The sequence below is a fragment of the Schistocerca cancellata genome, chromosome 2 (genome assembly GCF_023864275.1).
Source record: "Schistocerca cancellata isolate TAMUIC-IGC-003103 chromosome 2, iqSchCanc2.1, whole genome shotgun sequence".
Lineage (NCBI taxonomy): Eukaryota > Metazoa > Arthropoda > Insecta > Orthoptera > Acrididae > Schistocerca > Schistocerca cancellata.
In genome coordinates, this window is record NC_064627.1 from 1068729103 (window position 1) to 1068752063 (window position 22961).

General features: G+C 39.8%; 1 protein-coding gene across 1 annotated transcript in view; it reads right to left on the reverse strand.

Moving 5' to 3' along the window:
- LOC126161033 (dynein beta chain, ciliary-like) overlaps positions 1 to 22961 on the reverse strand; it is a 784705-nt gene that overhangs the window by 661723 nt on the left and 100021 nt on the right. Inside the window, exons 9-12 of the mRNA XM_049916954.1 lie at positions 11292 to 11427; positions 9146 to 9430; positions 5424 to 5534; positions 5190 to 5344 (exon numbers count right to left, since the gene is read on the reverse strand). Coding sequence (XP_049772911.1) covers positions 5190 to 5344; positions 5424 to 5534; positions 9146 to 9430; positions 11292 to 11427 — 687 coding nt within the window. The remainder of the gene's footprint in view (positions 1 to 5189; positions 5345 to 5423; positions 5535 to 9145; positions 9431 to 11291; positions 11428 to 22961) is intronic.

Here is a 22961-nt window from a genome sequence, read left to right on the forward strand (position 1 = left end):
TTGTTGCGTTCTCTCTAATGGGACTCATTATTTCACTAGTATTGTCTGCAAAAAGTACCAATTTTGCTTGTTGAATGTGAAGTGGGAGGTCGTTCACATATATTAAGAACAGCAGTGGACCCGAAATTGAACCCTGTAGGACTCCATTTGTGATTTTACCCCAGTTACTAAAATTTTCTACATTTCAGACACTGTCTGCCGTATTCAGCATAACCTTTTGCATTCTGAATTTTTCAATGAGAACATCATGATCTACACAATCAAAGGCCTTTGAGAGATCACAAGAAATACCAAGAGGTTATACATTATTATTTAAGGCTTGTACTATTTGATTAAGAAATATATAAACAGCATTCTCAGTCGAGCAGCCTTTCTGGAATTCCAACAGTGATACGCAAAGTAAGTTGTTTCCACTGAAAGTGTGCAACTACTCTTGAGTACATTACTTTTTCGAATATTTGGAGAAAAGAAAAAAAAAAAAGATATCAGTGACGAAACTTTCTTATGAAAAGGTTTAATAATTGCATATTTTACCCTTTGTGGAAAAATTTCCTTTGCCAGTGATGCATTGCATATATCACTGATGCTACATTAGAAAGTGATTGTTAAAACTACTTGCAACGTGTGAATTATCAGTCACAATGCTGCCATTTAGTTTATTTGTTATGGAGCATCGTACTCTGACTGGCTGTCCTATCTTCCATTTGACAATGTCCCATATAGCTTTAATTTTATTATCTGCATTATTTATTTCTGTCTGAACACAAAGACTTCTGCACATTTTAATGACTTTCCTTAAAACACTACAATATTTTCCGTAGTATGCAAGTAATGTCTGATTCTGACTTATTCTAGCCTTTACATAAATTTCCTTCTTCCTCTTACATGAGATTTTAATTTACTTAGTTATCAATGGCTATATCTTACCTGTTTCTTTTAATGGATCTTTTGGATAATTTTCTAGGAAAGCAACTTTCAAATACTAACAGAAATTCACTGTGGAAAAAACTGAATTTGACATTAGCTACTCTTTCTACATATACCTCATCCCACACCACCCCTTTTTGCTCACTCTTAAAACAATGTATCCTGTTTTCTTCAAGTAGCTTCACTGCTTTGTATGAACCTGCCTCTGGGGTCTAAGGTGCTGTACTGTTTATTTCCATTAATTGTGCATCATGATAAGAGTCCATTAGCAGTTGGGTACACATTAATTGTTTCAGCCCAAGCATCATTCATGAAAATGTTATCAATAGGTATCCTAATATTTTGCTGCACACAAGTTGGAAAACTGACTACTGCAATAAATACACTGAAACTCCCAATCATTGATTCTAGTTAATTTCTCCTCTCAACATCTTTTAAGAAGTCTAACCTGAAATCTCCATAAACTACTAATTGTTTCTTTTCGTCTGACAGGCAGCTCAATTACGCATCTATATTTCTCATAAATAGGTGTAAGTTTCCTAGAGTGGATCTGTAGATTGTTACAGTTATCGGAGAAGTATTTTACTTCTTGGTTCTGATCAACACAAAAACTATTTGTTTTGATATTTTTAACTTTGTGTCCAACTTTTACGTATGTTGCAGCTCCTCCTTTTTCCAGGTTGACTCTCCATGAAGATGATGCAAGTGTATAATCCCTGATATTTAGTGTCTACATCCCTGTGGTTATGAGGTGTTCAGAGAGGCACAGAAAATCTATCCATTCAAAATTTTCCACATCTTCTAGGCAACAAATAAGCTCTCCTACCTTTTTTCCCAACCCTCTAATGTTCTGATGAAACAAATGAATTTTATTTTTCTGGAAACAGTTACACTTATTGTAGTCTTGTACTGCTGTAATTTCTTTCAATATTCTCTGTCTTTAATGTGACACTAACCTGAAAAAAATGTGCCCTTTGATTCCAGTAATCACATGGGTTTTGTATTGTGTGCTTGTGGTCCCCCTTACACCTTCTGCAAGCTGTTCAGTTAATCTTCACTTCCCCCTCCTATTTAGGTGCAGGTCATGATTAGTCCATCAACCTCTCCCAATCGTGGCAGCAGTCATGACAAAGATATGAGACTTTGTTTCAGTCAAAACCAATTTGCTCAGCTCTTTGTTTCATGGCTAACAGCAGTTAGCCATGTGGCTGCAAAACTTTGACAAATCGCACATGAATGTGTCCTGTTGCTGCTCTTCTTTTAACATTACACTGTAATTTGTTAGCCAGGCTGTTTCCTGCTCCTCCGACAATAAGTCCCTCATCCTCACCACCAAAATCTCTACACAAGGCCCCTATGTTCTCCGTCACCTGACAGCTTTCTGGAGGCCAGTAAATTCAGGAATTTTGTTACTAATAATCTGACAATTTACTGTCAAAAAATTTTGACAAAGTGGCTTTAATTTTTACATGCTCTGATTTCATCCTCTGTGTAATGAGTGGTGAGCATTCATCAGAGGATATCAAGCTACCATGTAACCTAGAAAAAACCCTATGTGCAATTCAAGTATGATGCTACCCAAGGAGCAGTTTCCTTCACGTAGTGCACCTCTGACCTATCAGGGGGAGTGCTGCAATTCTCTACTCCACAATGCCGGTCCACTTATCTGCAGCCAAAACTGTCACAGAATTGATGGAGCCTTTGACTGACACTCTCCACTTGGCTCCAAACCAAAGGACCCCCAATCAGTTTGTGAATAATGTTGCAAATTGTGAGCTCTGCTTGCACCCAATGTGCAAGGACAGCAGTCTTCACCACTTCCACCAGCCACCAGTATGAACTGAGGACCCTCAGAAAACAAGTGACAGACATCACTGGTACCGACATGAGCTACCAAGTTGCAGATGACTGCACACTGGGACTCTCGACAGCTGCAGGCAGGGCCTCCTCCACTACATACTGACTGCACATTGGATTTTTCATCAGCTCTGATTACTATTTCCCTAAGGGGTTCCAATGACACTTAAAGTAGTAAAGGAGTTTTGCTATTTGGGGAGCAAAATAACTGATGATGGTCGAAGTAGAGAGGATATAAAATGTAGACTGGCAATGGCAAAGGAAAGCATTTCTGAAGAAGAGAAATTTGTTAACATCGAGTATAGATTTAAGTGTCAGGAAGTCGTTTCTGAAAGTATTTGTATGGAGTGTGGCCTTGTATGGAAATGAAACATGGACGATAAATAGTTCGGACAGGAAGAGAATAGAAGCTTTCGAAATGTGGTGCTACAGAAGAATGCTGAAGATTAGATGGGTAGATCACATAACTAATGAGGAGGTATTGAATAGGATTGGGGAAAAGAGAAGTTTGTGGCACAACTTGACCAGAAGAAGGGATCGGTTGGTAGGACATGTTCTGAGGCATCAAGGGATCACCAATTTAGTATTGGAGGGCAGCGTGGAGGGTAAAAATTGTAGAGGGAGACCAAGAGATGAATACACTAAGCAGATTCAGAAGGATGTAGGTTGCAGTAGGTACTGGGAGATGAAGAAGCTTGCACAGGATAGAGTAGCATGGAGAGCTGCATCAAACCAGTCTCAGGACTGAAGACCACAACAACAACAACAACAAGGGGTTCCATAATGCACCTAATGTTGGCGCTCCCGGAAAGTAGCAAATGTCTCCCCCCCTCCCCCTTCATGTGCCTGCTCAGACCCTGCTGAAGATGTGGCCCTCTGTCCACTCACAGGCAGGATGGGTTTATTCAGTTGAATAACCTGAAATAATTAAAACATTTACTAAAATTTTTGTGCATTAACTTGATTTCAATGTCAATATGTTTTGTGAAAAAATTCTGCATAGATTTTTATTACTACTTTTAACGGATAATCTGCCCATCTACAGTAAAATTTTAAAAAAACTGTGGCATACAGAGTGGAACTTGACAGTTAGAATATCACCAAACTGTTTATTTTTGTGGAGTTTTTCCCCTAGGCAATTTGGTCTTTTCTGTGTACAGTCTGCACACTGAGGGGTGGGTCTTCTTTTATGCAGAAGAAATTCTGTCAGAAAAATGCTTTTCTAAAAGTCTCCTCATTTTGAGGAGAAGCAGTATGTTGTTGTATATCCCCTTTCCTTGTAAACTGAAAATTTGTCAAATGTAAGCCTTTGTCCTTATCATCTGAAAAAAACTGAAAATATCAGAAGACTACTGCAACTATCTACTTCTACCACACACTCGTTTTCTACTTTGAATTCAGACAATGCTGGTGGCTCATCTGTTGTATTCCATCTAAACTTAGATTTCACAGGAGTGGAACATCTTCTCTAACATGGTGGCTCTACAGATAGGACCGAGCGAGGTGGGGCAGTGGTTAGACACTGGACTCGCATGCGGAAGGACGACGGTTCAATCCCGCATCCGGCCATCCTGATTTAGGTTTTCGTGATTTCCCTAAATCACTCCAGGCAAATGCCGGGATGGTTCCTCTGAAAGGGCACGGCCGACTTCCTTCCCCATCCTTCCCTAATCCGATGAGACCGATGACCACGCTGTCTGGTCTCCTTCCCCAAACCAACCAACCAATCTACAGATAGGAGTACATTTGAAATACTAGTTAGTTATTAAGAAGTATATTATCCACTGCTGAAGAGTAACACAGCTGAGTATGCAAATAAAATTATGGAAAGCAATGGGATGGTAACATTGAAATAATGTTGTTTTCTCACCAGAATCTGATTCAGAAGCAACATCACATGAAAGTAAAACGTTTCATGTTATGGGTCTAGACGGGTCAATTGAGCCTGACTGAAGGATAGCATGGTACGGGTGGGGGGAGGGAAGAGTCTTGGCTGTCTCATCATGCATCCGTCTAGTCCCTGCATGCTCTGCTGGACACAGCTCTTTCTCAGCCCCACCTGTACCTTGCTATCCTTCCCCCTTTCTCGCCTCACTCCAAATTGCTCCTTTCATTCAACATGACAGTTGCATTCCCATCCGAGCTGATAAAGATGTCAGTTATATGTGTGTGAGGTGTGCTTGCTTGTGTGAATGTGCCCGAGTTTTCTTTTATGAAGAAAGCTTTGGTTGAAAACTAAATGTGTAACAGTCCTTTCCTTGTGCCTCTCTGCAACTCAGCATATCATCTTTACGGTGAGTAGCTATCTATAATATTCCTAATACTGTAAAAGTAATTACCTTCACATGGTATTTACAGTACTTAGTTTAAAGACAAATATTGTCTAAATTCAAATTACTACATACGGATTATCAAATGATTTCAAGCTCTCAATATGCGGTCGAACTCTCTCTCGTAATTTGTGGATTGTCATAATGGCTCCAGCCACTGGAGGGAAATTCATATCAGCGGGCACATACTTCCTCTGTGAGTACAGCATCTGATGTTCTTCAAAAAGTTCCTGCAACCAATTTTGTTTATTTACAAGGAAACTTTTTTAACAAATCTCATGTATATTGCATACACAAAGGGGAACTCACCTGAACAGTGGCCAGCTCTTCTCCTAACATTGTGAGAATGACAGAGTACTTTGGCTCAATTGCTGTCTTAACAATATCACGTTCAAGAAGGGTCCCAGCTATGTTGATAAACTGCAACATTACCCAGTAAATAACGCTATACCACCAATAATTTCTTAAAAATATGGTATACTAACATCAAAAGTACATTTGTTGAAAGAAGACCTTCAAAATCATGTTGCTAACAATAACAAATATGTGTGAAGATCTTATACTTTTTGGCTGATTTTATGTAAAATTTGAGTGCAATTAGCCTGCCCTATAGTTCACCATCCACAATTTTACAGGTGCAGTTTCTCACTGTTCCCTACACTCCTGCTGGTGTTCTCAAGATACCTGCTGCTTGAGTTTCTCGGTGGCAACTGCAGTTCAAGTATTAGACACAGTATGGTGTTTAATAATATTCTGAGAACACTATACTTATTTTCACAAATATCACTGAAGGAAATGTTGCAACCAGTCACAATCTTTTTGTGGGTCCTTGCAACAGCATGTTTCTGTTACACAGGTTCAGTTGCAACATCATGAGGTGTAATTTGATTACATTATTCTTGATTTTGTGGATACTGACAAATTTTATGGCAAATTATGTTGCAGATATCATTCCCGTAACACAAGCTTACACATTTATATGATTATAGTTTCCCTCATATTGGAAGGTGCCTCTTTGCAGAGCTAGAGAGAAAGTGAGATATGGAATCATGAGGGGATGAGTTTTGCTGAAGTGTGGCAATAGAAAGAAGGCGCTCTTCTTCCACACTACCAAGCCTTACAAAGAGTTGCTGCAGAGCAGGCAACAATGAGTACACCTGCATCACCACTGAAAACATTGCTTCATCACTATCTGCAGGAGAGCATTTATCACCATCCAGCACTATTCACAGGAAGCCACCTTGAACGATTAAATCTCACTGGCTCCTGGAGATAATATAGATTCGGGGCACACAGAATGAAAATTTAATTCTGTCGAATCCTGTCCCATTGTATCACATTGTAGAGGAACTCTACCTATTCACAAAGAACATTATTAACCCCAAAAAAGTGTGGCATATTATGCATATTTACAATCATGTCTAAAATATATAATAACATTCTGGCTTACTCTACTGCAGATCAGAGTACCCTCAGAATACAAAAGAGAGTTATAAGTATCATTATTGGGAAGAGCATTAAATATTCATGCAAGAATTTGCTTAAAAAATTGAAACATACCATGACCGCCCACTATGAACATCTTGGAAACATTACTAATTGACAAAAAAATTAAATTAATAAGGAAAGCAAGAAAAAACAGTATCACACCTGTACACCCATGCACACTGGGTAGTACAGTTTGTTTAAAGACAAACGTACACTTTAGGAACTGTTGTTTGATTCATTTTTCTTTTGTAGTTGACTACTATTAAATTATGATGCTTACAGTGCCACATTGCTACATTTTGTAACTATTTATTTTTCTTCTGTCATATATTTTCCCCCTTCTCCGATAATATTCCGTTGCAACTTGACGTCATTCTGACCAGTGGTGTTATTTCTACAGCAGTTTGAAAGTTTAACTTTAATAATAATCATCCTGCATATACATTATTTATGTAAACTTCTGGCCATTGGTATCCCTTGACCGTGTGGCTGATGCAGAAGATCGAATCGCCTCTTCCCGTCAAGACTACAAGTACTTCCGCAGCTCCCTTGGAACGGTATGAGATGAGGCGGAATACCTCATGCAAACAACAATATCTACATCTACACTACTGGCCATTAAAATTGCTACACCAAGAAGAAATGCAGATGATAAACGGGTATTCATTGGACAAATATATTATACTAGCACTGACATGTGATTACATTTTCAGACAATTTGGGTGCATAGATCCTGAGAAATCAGTACCCAGAACAACCACCTCTGGCCGTAATAACGGCCTTGATACGCCTGGGCATTGAGTCAAACAGAGCTTTGATGGCGTGTACAGGTACAGCTGCCCACGCAGCTTCAACACGATACCACAGTTCATCAAGAGTAGTGACTGGCGTATTGTGACGAGCCAGTTACCCGGCCACCACTGACCAGACATTTTCAATTGGTGATAGATCTGGAGAATGTGCTGGCCAGGGCAGCAGTCAAACATTTTCTGTATCCAGAAAGGCCCGTAGAGGACCTGCAACATGTGGTCGGGCATTATCCTGCTGAAAGGTAGGGTTTCACAGGTATCGAATGAAGGGTAGAGCCACAGGTCATAACACATCTGAAATGTAACATCCACTGTTCAAAGTGCCATCAATGCATACATGAGGTGACCGAGACGTGTAACCAATGGCACCCCATACCATCACGCCGGGTGATACACCAGTATGGTGATGACAAATACACGCTTCCAATGTGCGTTCACCGTGATGTCGCCAAACACGGATGCAACCATCAAGGTGCTGTAAACAGAACCTGGATTCATCTGAAAAAATGACGTTTTACCATTCGTGCACCCAGGTTCATTGTGGAGTACACCATCGCAGGCACTCCTGTCTATGATGCAGTGTCAAGGGCAACCGCAGCCATGGTCTCTGAGCTGATAGTCGATGCTGCTGCAAACGTCAAACTGTTCGTGCAGATGGTTGTTGTCTTGCAAATGTCCCCATCTGTTGACTCAGGGATCGAGACGTGGCTGCACGATCCGTTACAGCCATGCGGATGTCATTTTGACTGGTAGTGATACGAGGATGTTGGGATCCAGCATGGTGTTCATTCTGCTAACAGTCATTGGATCTCGACTAATGCTTTCAGCAATGTCTTGATACAACAAACCGCAGTCGCGATATGCTACAATCCAACCTTTATCAAAGTCGGAAACATGATGGTACACATTTCTCCTCCTTACACGAGGCATCACAACAACGTTTCACCAGGCAACGCCAGTCAACTGCTGTTTGTGTATGAGAAATCGGTTGGAAGCTTTCCTCATGTCAGCATGTTGTAGGTGTCGCGACCGGTGCCAACCTTGTGTGAATGCTCTGAAAAGCTAATCATTTGCATATCACAGCATCTTCTTCCTGTCAGTTAAATTTTGCATCTGTAGCACGTCATCTTCATGGTGTAGCAATTTTTTAGGCCAGTAGTGTAAATATCCTATCACAAGGGATAAAACTGTTCAGTAAAGAACCACTAAGAGTACATTTTGATTAAATGTAATAGCACTATATGTTTCAATATTTTAACAATTTATCAATAAATTTGAAACTCTAGTATGTTTTTGTCAAATACTATTAACTTCAGAACAAAATAATGGAAGGTCCAGATTGCTGCTCACTATAAAGGCAACACATTAGCTTGCAGACAGCACAATGAAAAGACTGTTATACATTGAGCTTTCAGCCATAGCTACTTTCACACAAGCAGGCACACTTCACTCACGCATGATGGCTATCACTGGCCACTGCGGCCAGAATGCTGGCCTACTTTTGTGAATGTGTGAGTGTTTTCTTTTCTGACAAAGGCTTTGGTGGACAGCTCAGTCTTTGGTGGAAAGCTCAATGTTTAACAGGCTTTTCACTGTGCCTGTCTGCAACTCAACGTGTCATCTTTACTGGCTGTAGCAATCTGTAATTTTCATAACAGTATTAATTTCAGAATGATTATTTTTGTTTACATATGCTTAGGCTTTCACAATATAAAATTACCAAAATTAAAGTACCTTGTAAATGCTCTCAAGATTGTAGCAATCATCAATGGCTTGACACAAAAGAGTAGCAAGTTTGCGATCAAAGTCCTCAATTTTCTCTCTGAAGACTGAATAATCTTTCACAAAACTTTCATCAGTGGGGTCAAATGGATTGTATGTAATGCTCCCAAACTGACCATATAAGTCACAAAAATCAGAGTAAATTTTTTGTACTTTTGGGCCAAGTACTCGCCCCTTCCCTCCTCCAATCTCAACTTTCTCCAGTTTAAAAAATTCAAGTGCTGTCACAAAGAACTCCTGAAACATATGAATCATATGCTTATGATATATCTTAACTTTCCTACCTGTACTACAAATTTAGCCACAATAAATTCAAAAAAGTAAAACAATTACAAAGCCAATCAACATGAACACAGAACTTTAGAAGGCACTGTCTTATAGTGAGCTCCATCGTTTTGCCTTCTTTGAAATAAAAATGCATAGTCAAGTTGTCAGGAGCGAAACTACGCTTAAGGATGAAATCTGAGCCACAGTGCAACTTACGAACTTTCACAGTATGGGAGCATATTACAGAACTTATTTAATAAGTTACTTGTAATGTCTAAAAGAATTACTTCTATTTTGTACTGTACTGCAGTGATTAGTATTGATAACTAATATTGTTGAGGCCACAGATTCAATTTCTGGTACCTTTTACACAATTTTTTATGATTATTTTTCCTAAAGATGAAATGTGTGGAGCAGCATTCACTACAGCTGCGGCCGGCTACAAAGCTATTCTTGGGTTTCATGCTTGAAAAAGAACACATCTTTGAACTATATGTTAAATTATTCAACTTTTTGTTTGTGTCCTTATTCATCACTTTGAATCTCCTCTGTACATAGTGTGTCTCTCTTTACCCGCTGTTTAAATTTTATTAATAAATGATTGGCACAGTAGTGGAGCTCAGTAAATGACGTACACACTATAGGTATTAATCAGTATATTACTTTGGAAATTACAGTTGTTATGTATGTTTTAAACAAGTTTGAACTTTCAGCTCTGATTACCACCCTATGATCTGCTAGCTAAGAAGAAAGGAAAAGACAAAAAATAGGAAGCAATGTTAAATGAAACAACAAGTTCACTGTTACCAGTCACCGTTTTATTTTTATTTCCACGACGCGTTTCGAAGGTTTAAACCTCCATCATCGGGTGGATTTACATTAGTAAGTATTACATTTGTGTGTGTGTATTGTGTTACGATTTTTGGAGGAACTTGTGGCACTGCCTAGTGGAGAAACGAAACGCTATTTCAGAATATGGTTTAGGATTAATTTTGACAAAAAATTAAACTGATATCTAATGGTAAACATTAAATAAGTAAACTACAGTACCTTCAGTGATCACAAGTTCCTTTTGCTGTCGTAACACATCATATGTATACTGCCACATTTGTAAACAAATATGGCGTCTGGAATCAGCTGGGTGCAAGGTTCGTATAGCAGAAGTGAAGACATAATCGCAAAGTGCAAAGAATATACATCATAACAATATTATTACAGAATAATTGCTTTAAGCATTTAGCGGTGTTTGTTTATGTGTGTGTACTTCAGGTGGTATATAAATCCAATTCTGACAAGTTAAAACAGCAAACATTCGTACTCGTTTGTACAATCACATGAAATGTTAAAATGGCTTAAACTTCATACTTATTGATAACAATTAGGTGAAATGTTACAGACTATAATTACAATGATCATATTGGCTACAACAGTAAAATCATACATACATTACACTCTTTGATTGGGGTTAATAAACAGATGTGAAGTGAGGGGGTGGAGTCAGAAGGAGAGGTAGAGAGAGAGAAAAAGTGTGTGTGTGTGTGTGTGTGTGTGTGTGTGTGTGTGAGTGAAAGGGGGGAGAGGGGGAGAGGGAAGCAATGTGATGTATGCAGTAAAATAAGGAAACAAACACTAAAAAATTGAAAGAATGAGAGAAAGAGAACATCCACAGTACAAAAAATACTGCAATAACATGAGAAAAACAAGCAAGATGAATGAAATACAAAGTCAACCAAGAATTAAACAGAAGTGATGAATCATTTAGAAATAAAATATAAAAATTTCACTGGACTAATACTCAGATTTGATGTAAATACTGTAAGCATATATTTACCTTAATTAGTTTCAGTCTGTCCATAAACTGATTTTCATATTCAAATACCAATTTTGTGTCAAAAGTCCAAGGAACTGGTTCATTATTTCCCTTAAAGTATGATGCTAGAGATGTGCGACATTCATCAAAGATATCACTGAAAATAAAAACAATTAACATTATTAACTACCACTCTTTATCACAAGAAGTTACAAAACACAGTAATCCTTAAAAAAAACTTTGAAATGACGTTAATTTAAGACAGCTTATACGTTAAATGTGGCATGAAATCACACAAGCAAAAGCATGATGATAAATTTAAAACTTTACCAGCATACAATTGTTCCATTAAATTTTGGATGAACTGCCAGGTGTCTGCAACTTCCTGCCATGATAGCTTGGTGCCAAGTCTTCTGGTCATCCTCAGGTGAATAAGAATGAAATTGCACTGAGCTGCTGTATTTAAGACCCTGTGGGTACATGTGTGGTATACCCAGTTGACACTGTGGAACATTCATGTGGGCAACCATGTGTCCAGTGGAGCTTGTGCAGGGCACCATAACAGCCCAGGAGTATCGTATATAGGTTGCAGATGATGGCAGTGACATTTTTCAACAAGACAATGCACCATGTCACAAGCCCAGAAGTGTGATGGAGTGGTTTGAGGAAATCAGTGGCAAGTTCCAATTGATGTGCTTGCCCCCCAACTTGCCTGAGCTGAACCTGATCAAACACATCTGTGATGTGATTGAGGCCTCAATGCATTCATGCCATGACTCATCGGCACTGTTATCCATGCCAAAGGTGGACATGTCGGCTATTAGGTAGGTGGTCATAATGTTCTCACTGATCGGTGTATATCTGCCATAGTTGATCAACACCTGGCAGCTATAGCACAAATACTTCCCTCCTATATTAAAGACACTGACAATTTCTAGATTGTCTTAAATTTTGTCACCACTGATGCTATCTCACTCTACACCAACTTCTCCCACATACGTGGTCTGTCTGCTGCTGAACATTACCTCAAACAGAGCCCAGATAATTCAAAACCTAAGACATTCTTTCCACTCACCTTAATCAGCTTTATATTTACCAACAACTACTTTACCTTTGATGGGCAGACACACAAAAAGATCAGTGACACGGCCAGGGGAATCAGGATAGCTCCTTCCTATACCAACCTTTTCATGGGTCATTTGGCGGGAGCTTTCCTGGAATCCATAAGCCTTCGGTCCATCTTTAGCTTCTGTACAATAATAACATTTTTGCCACATGGACTCATGGTGAGGCTGCGCCATTAAAATTTTTGGAATCTTTAAATAAAATTCCCCAATTAAATTTCACATGGTGGTATTCTGAATCCCATTCCATTTTCCTTGATGTTGACCTCACCCTCACTGAGGGTCAGCTGCACACTTCTGTTCATATTAAACATACAAGTGGACAACAGTACTTACATGTTGATAGTTGCCATCCTTTAAATATCAAATGTGTCCTCAGTTACAGCCTTGGTATTCGAGGCAAACATATTTATTCACATGCAGACTATTTACAGCAATACACCAACACTCTCACCTCAGCCTTCATAGGACATAATCACCCCCACCAGTCTAGTCCAAAAGCAGGTTTCCCAGGCCATCATGTCCAATCCTGGTGCTACTTAAACATCCAAAAAACACACAGGACTGTACTTCTTATCACTCTGTACTACCTTGGTCTTGAACTTATTAATCAGCTGCTTCTACAAGTCTAAGATTTCCTAAAACAATGCCCTGAAATAAGGTCCGTTGTGTCTGACATTTTGCCCAGCAGACCTAGAAGAGCTTCCCCCTCCCCAAACTCCACAAAAGCCTGGCTAGACCCTATGCTCCTTCTGCACCCATTATCCTACCCAATGGCTCCTGTGACCATCATCACTGTTAAGATTTGCCCTATGCACCCTCCTACCACCGCCTATACCAGCCCAGTAAATGGAAAAGCATACACTATCAAAGGGAGAGCCACATGTGAAATGACACGTTGTATACCAGCTGTTAAGTAAACATTGTTCTGCCTTCTCCACTGGTATGACTACCACTAAGTGATCAGTTAGGATGAATGGGCATAAACAAAGGGTACACACTGACAACACACAATATCCTGTTACAGAGCATTTTCTGCAACATGACTGTCATGACCACAGTGCCTGTCTCACCAAATATACCATATGGATTCTTCCCCATGACAACAGTTTCTCAGAGATCTGCAAATGGGAACTGGCATTACAACATGTCTTTGGTTCTCACCACCCACTTGGCCCTAATTTACATTAATTTATTTCTTTATTCACTTCCTTTCAGTTTTCTATATTTTTTATTTTCTGACCTATCTATTTTCCCTGTCCACTACATCTACCACATATAATAAACTTAGCTTTCTGCTCTTACTAACTATTTCAAGATGTTTGGTCACTGATCTCTAACTTTCTTATAACCCTATCTCCCGTCTTTAAGCTCTCAGGTTTTCAAGTCTTCTCGTCCCATGAAGCAAGTCTCCCCTAACCTGGGGTTCTGTGTGACTTTTCCATAATTCTCCTCATTTCCTAAACCTCACTGGTCATTTTCCTTCATCACCCTTCCTTACTTTTCAACCCTTCTGCCAGAAGAATGAGCTACTGCCTGCAAATTTCCTAACTTTTGTTTGTCTTTGCTACTGCCACGTGGTGAATAGATCCAATTACGCTACATAAGATTTGCCACATTTGCATGGAATCCTGTAAATACCAGTCTTGTACAACTCTTAAGTTGTCTTTGAAAGATCTCAAAAATACCAAGATTTTGGAAAGAGGACAAAAGTTCACTTTAACCTTATGCCTTCTTAGCATTCTGCATATTTTCACAGAAAATATGTGGTAGATAAGCACTCATTTTGAAACCCTCATCCTTTTCCTTTTTCAGTTGTTTGTGCATCTGTAGCACACTCTGTACTTGCTGAGACAAGTATCCATTGTTCAGAAACATGGTCTGTAGGTGTTCCAGTTCCTTCTGTAGCTTATCGGCAACTGAGATGGTGTGGGTTTGGTGGATTAAGTTCTTCAGAACGACCATTGTTTGTGCCAGATGGTGGCAACTAGTATTTGTAAATACAGATTGTATCAGTACGCTTCTGAAGTGCCAAATGTCAAAGTGTGCCAACACTCTTACATTGCACCAAGACATCTAAAAATGACAAACAACCTTCTCTCTCCATCTCCATAGTAAATTCTATGTTTTCATGAATCAAGTTCAGAAGTTGAAGGAACTCATGGAGACTGTGAAAAATTAAAAGGCTAAACTATTAAAGTGGCATCAATGTATTGTCAAAATACTGTATGTTTGAAAACAGCTGAGGCGAGTGCTCACTCCTCAAAATCTCCCATAAAAAGATTGGCCACCAGGGGAGACAAAGCACTCACCATCGCGAAACCATCAGATTATTCAAAAAACACAGATGCACAAATGACAGAACAAAGAGGAAAATGTGATCTTCAAAGCAACTGCTTATTATTGACCATACATTGAAAACGTCTTTGCAAAAAAGGCAGAACATTGAGAAGACATAACTTTAAAGCGATCTTCCACCAGCCTTCCAACATCTCAGCACTTTTGGGATCTATCAAGGATGACTTAAGAGTTGTGCAAGGCAGGTATTTACAGATTCCATAGAAATGCAGCAAATCTTATATAGAGCACACAACACGCACTGTTCAGGAACACATTGAGGAACATCAGCAGCATACGCGCCTCCTCCAAACCACTAAGACAGCTGTTGCTGAACAGTGTGTTCCCACTGGCCATTTGATGAAATACAATGAAGCAAAAATTGTGGCCCATATGTCAAACTTCTGGAGCTCCATCATCAATGAATCTGTGGAAAATCTGAGTCCCTTATCTATTAGGTTGGTGGCTTTCAGTTAAGATTCTGCATGGAATCCTGTCACAGATAAACTTCATGCTTTATGTAATTTTAACATGTGCAGACGATAGATCTTATATCGATAAGGTGAGCTTTCACCATGGATATGCGCAGTGCAGTTTACAGATCCACAGCAGAAGTGCATGCACTCGAGCAGTGGATTTGCAGTGTAATCTAAGTACACCACACGTGTCAGTGGACTCTTAAATGCAGGAACCCAGTGCCTTTTTACCAGTATGGTTCTGGAGATGGCCAGAACTCTCTGCACCAAACTCCTGACATCTGGTAGTTTGCCTGAAATTCCATGGAACAAAAGCAATATATTTCAATCATTTCTATTGTCTTTCTGTAACTGTTTTAGACTTAAGCTAAATGAAAATCAAGGTCACTTAAAAGAGCAAAGATGATGATAAATACATGCACAGTGTCTAAATAGCAAAACTCCAGAGCCTACACTTTATAATAAATTTGTAAAAAGTAATATTTTTTGTAAAATATGTGTTGAGAAATATACATATAAATTAACACAATTGGTAAAATAAAGGAAACATGACGACTCACCTATAGCATAGACACATGAAACGGGACACAGCATTAATTAGCTTTTGGATCTGGCTTTTGTTCTGACAGAAAGTACACACATTCACACACACAACCACACATACATCAGAAAACACGCACTACTGTGCCATTGGCAATACTAGTTATTAGGTAACTTTCATTATTAGAGAGCAGTTGCCTGAACTGAAGTGAAGTTGTGCTGAGGAGCGTGCAGGGACAAGGTGGGGAAAGTGTAGGGCAGCTACGTGCAGTCAGGAGGGTAGATGTAGGGCAGGGGAGAGGTGTGTGCGAGAGGGGAAAGGGGGGGGGGGGGGGGTAACGGAAAAGGAGAGAAGTAAAAAGAGTGGTGGGGTGGTGGAATGAGGGCTGTGTAAGGCTAGGAGGGTTATGAGAAGATAGGATATATTTCAGGGAAAGTTCCCACGTGTGTAATTCAGAAAAACTGGTGCTGGTGGGAAGGATCCATATGGCACAGGTTGTGAAGCAGTCATTGAAATGAAGGATGTCATGTTGGGCAGCGTGCTCAGCAACAAGGTGGCCCACTTGTTTCTCGGCCACAGTTTGTCTGTGGCCATTCATGTGCACAGACAGCTTGTTGGTTGTCATGCCCACGTAGAATGCAGCCCAGGGGTTGCAACATAGCTTGTAGATCTCATGACTGGTTTCACAGGTAGTCATGCCTTTGATGGGATAGGTGACCAGACAGGAGTAGGTGGTGGTGGGAGGATGTAAGGGACAGCTCTTGCATTTAGGTCTGTTGTAGGGATATGAGCCAAGAGATAAGGTGTTGGGGGCAGGGGTTGTGTTGGGATGGAGGAGTGTATTGTGTAGGTTCAGGGGATGGCGGAATACCACTGTGGGAGGGGTGGGAAGGATAGTGGGATGGACATTTCTCATATCAGGGCACGACAAGAGGTAGTCAAAAACCTGGCTGAGAATGTACTTCAGTTGCTCCAGTGCTGGGTGGTACTGAGTTACAAGGGGAATGCCAGACAGTGAGACTTTGGGAGGTGGTGGAAGACTGGAAAGATAAGAGAGAGAGAATGCTTGCTTTAGTGTGTGGGACCCATGCCAAATAGGACTAACAAGGGATACTGAATGTATACAGAGAAGGGCAGCGCAAATGATCACGTATTTGTTTGATCTGTAGGAGAATGTCACAGACATGCTTAAGAAACTGAACTGGCAGACTCTTGAAGATACACATGTACTATCCCGAGAAGGCCTATTTACAAAGTTTCAAGAACCAGCCTTAAATGATGACTCTAGGAATATACAACAACCCCTATACATATTGCTCCCATAGAGATTGTGAGGACAGATTAGATTAATTACAGCACGCACAGAGGCATTTAAACAATCGTACAAACTTACATCATTCCTCCCACACTCTATATGTAAATGGAATGGGAAGAAACCCTAATATTTGGTACAATGGGACATACCTTCTGCCATGCACTTCACAGTTATTTGCAGAGTATAAATGTAGATGTAGAACTATTTGTGCAGATTCTTTCTGACTACATCATTACAGATAACAGCATCAACTGCAAGAAGTCTGAGATTACTATTAATACTGTCCACTAGGTCATTACTATACAACATGAACAGCAAGGGACCTAACACACTTTCCTGGGTACACCTGAAGTTATTTCTACACATGTCAATGACTCTCCATCCAAGCTAACCTGCTGCATTCTCCCTTGCAGAAAATCCTCAAAGCAATCACAAATTTCACTTAATACCCCAATACTTTTGATAATAAGCTTAGCTGCACTACTGAGTCAAATGCTTTCCAGTAATCAAGAAATACTGCATCTACCCACCTGCCTCAATCCACAGATTTCGGCACGCCATGTGAGAAAAGTGGGAGCTAGATTTCGTCTGATCAAGATTTTCGAAATCTCTGCAGATTGGCAAGGAGGAGGCCATTCTATTCGAGATAGCTCACTATGTTTGAGTTCAGAATATGTTGTAAGGTGCTACAACAAATGGATGTCAAGAATACTGGATGGTCATAATATGATATTTATAATGATTTTATGATCTTTACAATGTAGTTATTGCCACCGATTTTCCATTAATGTAAACTCATTGTAAACATGTATGCATCAAAAAACATAGGTGCAAATACAAAAGGAAGTGCCTTATGTAAAATTCTGATAAATTCCAACAACACAAAAACTGACAACTAATCTCAGCAAAGAACTCCAGAATCCTCAAGTAGGCCGTCCAACATATACTTCTATAACTTTCTACAGAAAGTTTTAGATTCATTAATATTTCAGGAACTCTTGAAAATAATGTAACAGCTGAAACAGAATTCACTGAGTATACATGACAAACTAATAAAATTGTTGTGCAGCAGAAACTTGAAAAACTGTATATGATGTAATTCACCAATTTAATGCACGCTGTGGCCTTATCAGAAAAGAAACTTTCAGTATTGGTATTTACCATTTCTGGAATGTTCCTGAAATATCTTATGTTTTTAATATTAGTATATTCTGCAATATTTGATGGTTTTTATAAATAGCTGCACTCTCCACGCAGGAGTTCAAGTTCAGTTGTGTTCTGGCTGTGCGTCAGTGTCAGTAACACATGTGCCTTCATTTCAAAATGTTGTACTTCACTGACAACCATGTCTTCAGATTTGGACTTTAACATCGTTTCAATATGACACTGTTTGGCTGAGATGCCAAGTACTTCAACACATATACAGCATGCTGTAAAATTCCCCTTACAAACTTCTAGGACTTGTAGAAGAGGCTCGGTACATAATATTTTGAACTGGAACCCATGTCCAGAAAAACACCATTTCTGTGTTACAACCGTTTGAAAATGTGTTGGTAACAAAACCACTCCTACAAGTAATTTATTAGGCCTGACCCAGCACATAATTCGTATACAGTTTCTAACAACCCTACCAGAACAAAGGTCAAAATTTAATATTGATTGTGGTGTTGTTCACGCTGCTAAATACTGCATTTTCGGGCAACAACAAAGTTATTATGTGGCAGGTGTCATTAGAGCACAGTTAATAAATTCATTTCATGTAATAATGAATAAATTAGGCACTCATCTTTTCCTGTTTCCCACGCTGGTCTCGTTGTAGAATCATGGCTCAATCGTCGAAAATGTAGGTGGTGATGATTCCAAGCTCGGATGCAATGAGGCCTAGGTTTTATTCTGCTATATTCAAAAGTTTTATAGATGTGTTTCACAAACCATTCTTGAAGATTAAACCTTTCAAAGTTAGCACAATGGTGATGTAAAAAAATAATCAGCACTCCGAATTTAAGTTACCCTTCCTTTTTATTGCTTTTGTTGCAATATCACATAACACACAAAACATCACTTCACAATACAAAACATACTTGAAAACATCTTCCTCACTGTTAAAGTTCACATTTTATAAGCTGACTACAATATGCGTCTTTCCAACATGACGTCCAACACTTGACTTTTTCAAGGTCCGACTCTCTAACTAACCTAACTGCTTACGCGACCAAAAATCAAGAGTTACAAGTACGTCAAACATCATAGTGACAAAAGAAAGAATACACATAAGAATAATATCATTGCAACATAAACATATCGATGTATCAAAGTACCTCTACATTAATGAAATCAAATCTGAATGTTGTCTCAGAAATATGTTAACTACTTTACAGAAACACATTAGAATATTGCTGGTATTGAGAGGTTGAGTTGAGGTGCCATAATGGTTACGTAATTCAAGTACCATTACAAGTTCCACTCCCTAACAACCAGAGAAACAAAATCCATTGACAGGTTCTCTTCAATGTGATGCAGTATGGCATCTTCCAATCTGGGTGTGTGGTGTCTCCTTGGAGCACCACAGTCATGCCTGCTGACAGTGAAGGTACCCCTTTCTCAATGCCATAGCATAAATGTGGTGAAAAGGGTATGCACTGGAGTTGGATGTTGTGGGTAATGAACATGAGAAAGTTGATGAGCAGCTCTTCCATTACTGTGACTTCAACATATAGAAAGATAATATCAGTGTATTCTGCAAATGTGTGCTCAACCATGTTGCTCTAACACTCACAGACAAGTGAATGAGACTTGAACCAATTCAGAGGTAGGACTGATGTCAAATGACAACAGCCGAACCTACGTGGGCACCACTAGTGATGAGAACAACCGAAGGAAAACAACTGATTCGGTCAGTTGTTAGAAAACAATAGAATCACTCATTTGGTTGCAGCTTTACATACCGGTTGAATTATTCATTCATTCCTTTCAAACAATGGAAAATCCAGGATGGAATGTAACAATATTATGAAAATGAAAGTTGCTACGCACCATATAACAGAGATGCTGAGTGGCAGTCAGGCACAAGAAAAAGATTGTCACAAATGTGCTTTCACCCAGCACACACACACACACACACACACACACACACACACACATATGCAAATGCAACTCACACACACAGCTGCAATCTCTGGCAACTGAAGCAACACTGCGAGCAGCAGCACCAGTGCATCATGGCAATGGTGACAGGGAGGGAGTAAGAAGGGGGCTGGGGTGGGGAGGGGTAGGGATAGTAGGGTAGGTGTGTAGGGATGGGGAACAGTGAAATGTTGCTCGGGAGTGCAGGCATGAGATGGAGAGAGGGTAGGGCAGATATGTGCAGTTGGGAGGATAGACAAAGGGCAGGGGAGAGATGGAGGGGGGGGGGGGGAGGTATTGGAATGCACGCTCCTCAGCACAACTTCACTGTATGCCATCCCTACCCTTCTATCCCTCCTCCTCCCCACCCCAGACTTCTTCTTACCACCACCCATTCACCACTCCCATCATGCACTGGTGCTGCTGCTCCCAGCATGGCTGCAGTTGCCAGAGATTGCAGTTGTGTGTGTGAGTTGCGTTTGCATGTGTGTGTGCGTGTGTGTGTGTGTGTCGTCTATTTGAAGGCCTTTTGGTCAAAAGCTTATTTGTGACAGCCTTCTTGTTGTGCCTATCTGTGACTCAGCATCTCTGCTATATGGTGAATAGCATCATTCTATAAGAGCAACCGAATGGAAACAAATGAATCAGTCGGTTGTAGTTTTACAAATCGGTGGAATTTTTATTCATTCATTTCTTTTGCGTGTACCAGTCTCAGGGAGCAACTGAATGCAAACAGTCGACACAGTCCAGTGGCATTTTGTGTACTACTGACTAAGTTATTCATTCTTTCTTTTTCACGTGAAAGCAGTCTCTAGTTTTTCTGTCAGTTAAAGCTTGCATTCATTCGTTCATTCAATTGAAAGCACTGTTTAGTGTTTAGTGGTTTATGTGATGACCGAGTTATCCAGTTATTCTTCTGAGTGAAACCAGTCTGTAGTATTTTCATTAGATGCTGTAAAGTAGTGGCGTACAATACAAACAGGGGTGCACATACCCTCAGATATACACGAAGACAAGCAATAAAGACATTCGTTTCATTATGTGCTGAAAATCTAATTCTAACAATGGAAACTTCCAGTAGGAAAAGATAGATTGCTACTTACCATAAAGAACACACATCAAGCTGCAAACAGGCACAATTAAAAGACATTGACCTATAGCTTTTTGCCACAGCCTCTGTCAGTAATGGATTCTGGCCCCAGATGCTGGAGTTGGTGGTCATTTGTGCGTGAGAGTGCTTGCTTGTGTGTGTGTGTGTGTGTGTGTGTGTGTGTGTGGTGTGTGTGTGTGTGTGTGTGTGTGTGTGTGTGTGTGTGTTTACTGACGAAGACTGTGTCCGAAAGCTATATGTGAGTGTCTTTTAATCATGCCTGTTGCATCTTGACGTGTCTTCTTTATGGTAAATCTATCTTTTCCTACATTACTGAAAGACTGATTCTTCTTTTCACCATTTAAAACTGATAAATACATTGCTGTGCATTAAATTGTTCAAGGTGGAGCAAACACATAACTAACAAAGCTTCATTGGAAGTACAATACTGAGCAAGCATGGGAGTTCTCTTAGGGATATACAAAGAAGAATGGAACATAGACACATTTTTGCAACTGTTTTACTGAAAAGAGATGATGTCCATAAATGAAATTAAAATCTGAGATAGTGCCTGTTTGATACAGTCAGCATCCTGCAGCTTCCAGGGCCAGGGCTGCAGCTGGCGCGAGGTGGTGACATGGTGGCCAGTCTTCGCTAGTGCAGGTCCCAGCAGTGATGTGCTCGCACCGGCTACCACACCACCTACTCGTGCCAGCTGCAGCCCTGACCCTGGCAGCCAGAAGAGGAGGCCACCCCAACGACCCTACGGAAAAAAGTGAAAAATTAAGTTTGTAAAAAATCATTCAAACCCAGGGGACAAGTGAAAACATTAATATAATGGCCTAACTAACAGAGACTTGTTTTAGTCAGTTGTCTCACTTTGAGTGAAACCTCTCAAAACCAGTGAATGTTTGAAAACATTCATGTAGCTGACATGGCTGCAAAGACTAGTTTCACTTGGTTGTTTCATTGGACTGAAAAAACCGCCTGAATAGAAAAACAATCACTTGACCAGTTGACTAATAAAAACAGTCGGTTGTCCCATCACTAAGAAACCCCACCAGCAAACTTGTCTTTAAACTGCTGCAGTGCGGACCCAATACATTTCCAGGCATCAGTTACAATTCAAAATATTGTCTACTCAGTCCCCTCCACAAGTCCTAAGGGGAATTTTCTAACAGTGCACTTTATATTACCACAACTCAATAAGTCAATGTAAAAGCCATTAACTACAACAACAGGAAACAGAATACAAGCAGTACCACTGTATACCAGGTGTACCGGTATGAAATGAGCGTTAAGATACAAATGTGTCGATAGGGAACATTTGTTGTGAACGGTTCTTAATTTTTTGTTTTGTTTGGTTGGTATGACACATGTCAAAGATATTTAATATACATCAAGTCACGGAACAAACAACATCATATGTTTTCATTGTGTTAACAATGTCGAATTTTGTACCAGAAAGTGATGATTTGCGGAAAGCATTAATTTTTTGTTTTCATTTGAAAAAAAGTGCTGCAGAGTCGCATTGAATGCTTGTCGAGGCATATGGTGATCATGCTCTATCAGATGCAACAAGCAAAAGATGGTTTCAACGGTTCAGAAATAATGATTTTGATGCAAGAAATGAAGAACGTGGAAGACCACCAAAAAAGTTTGAATACACTGAATTGCAAGCAATA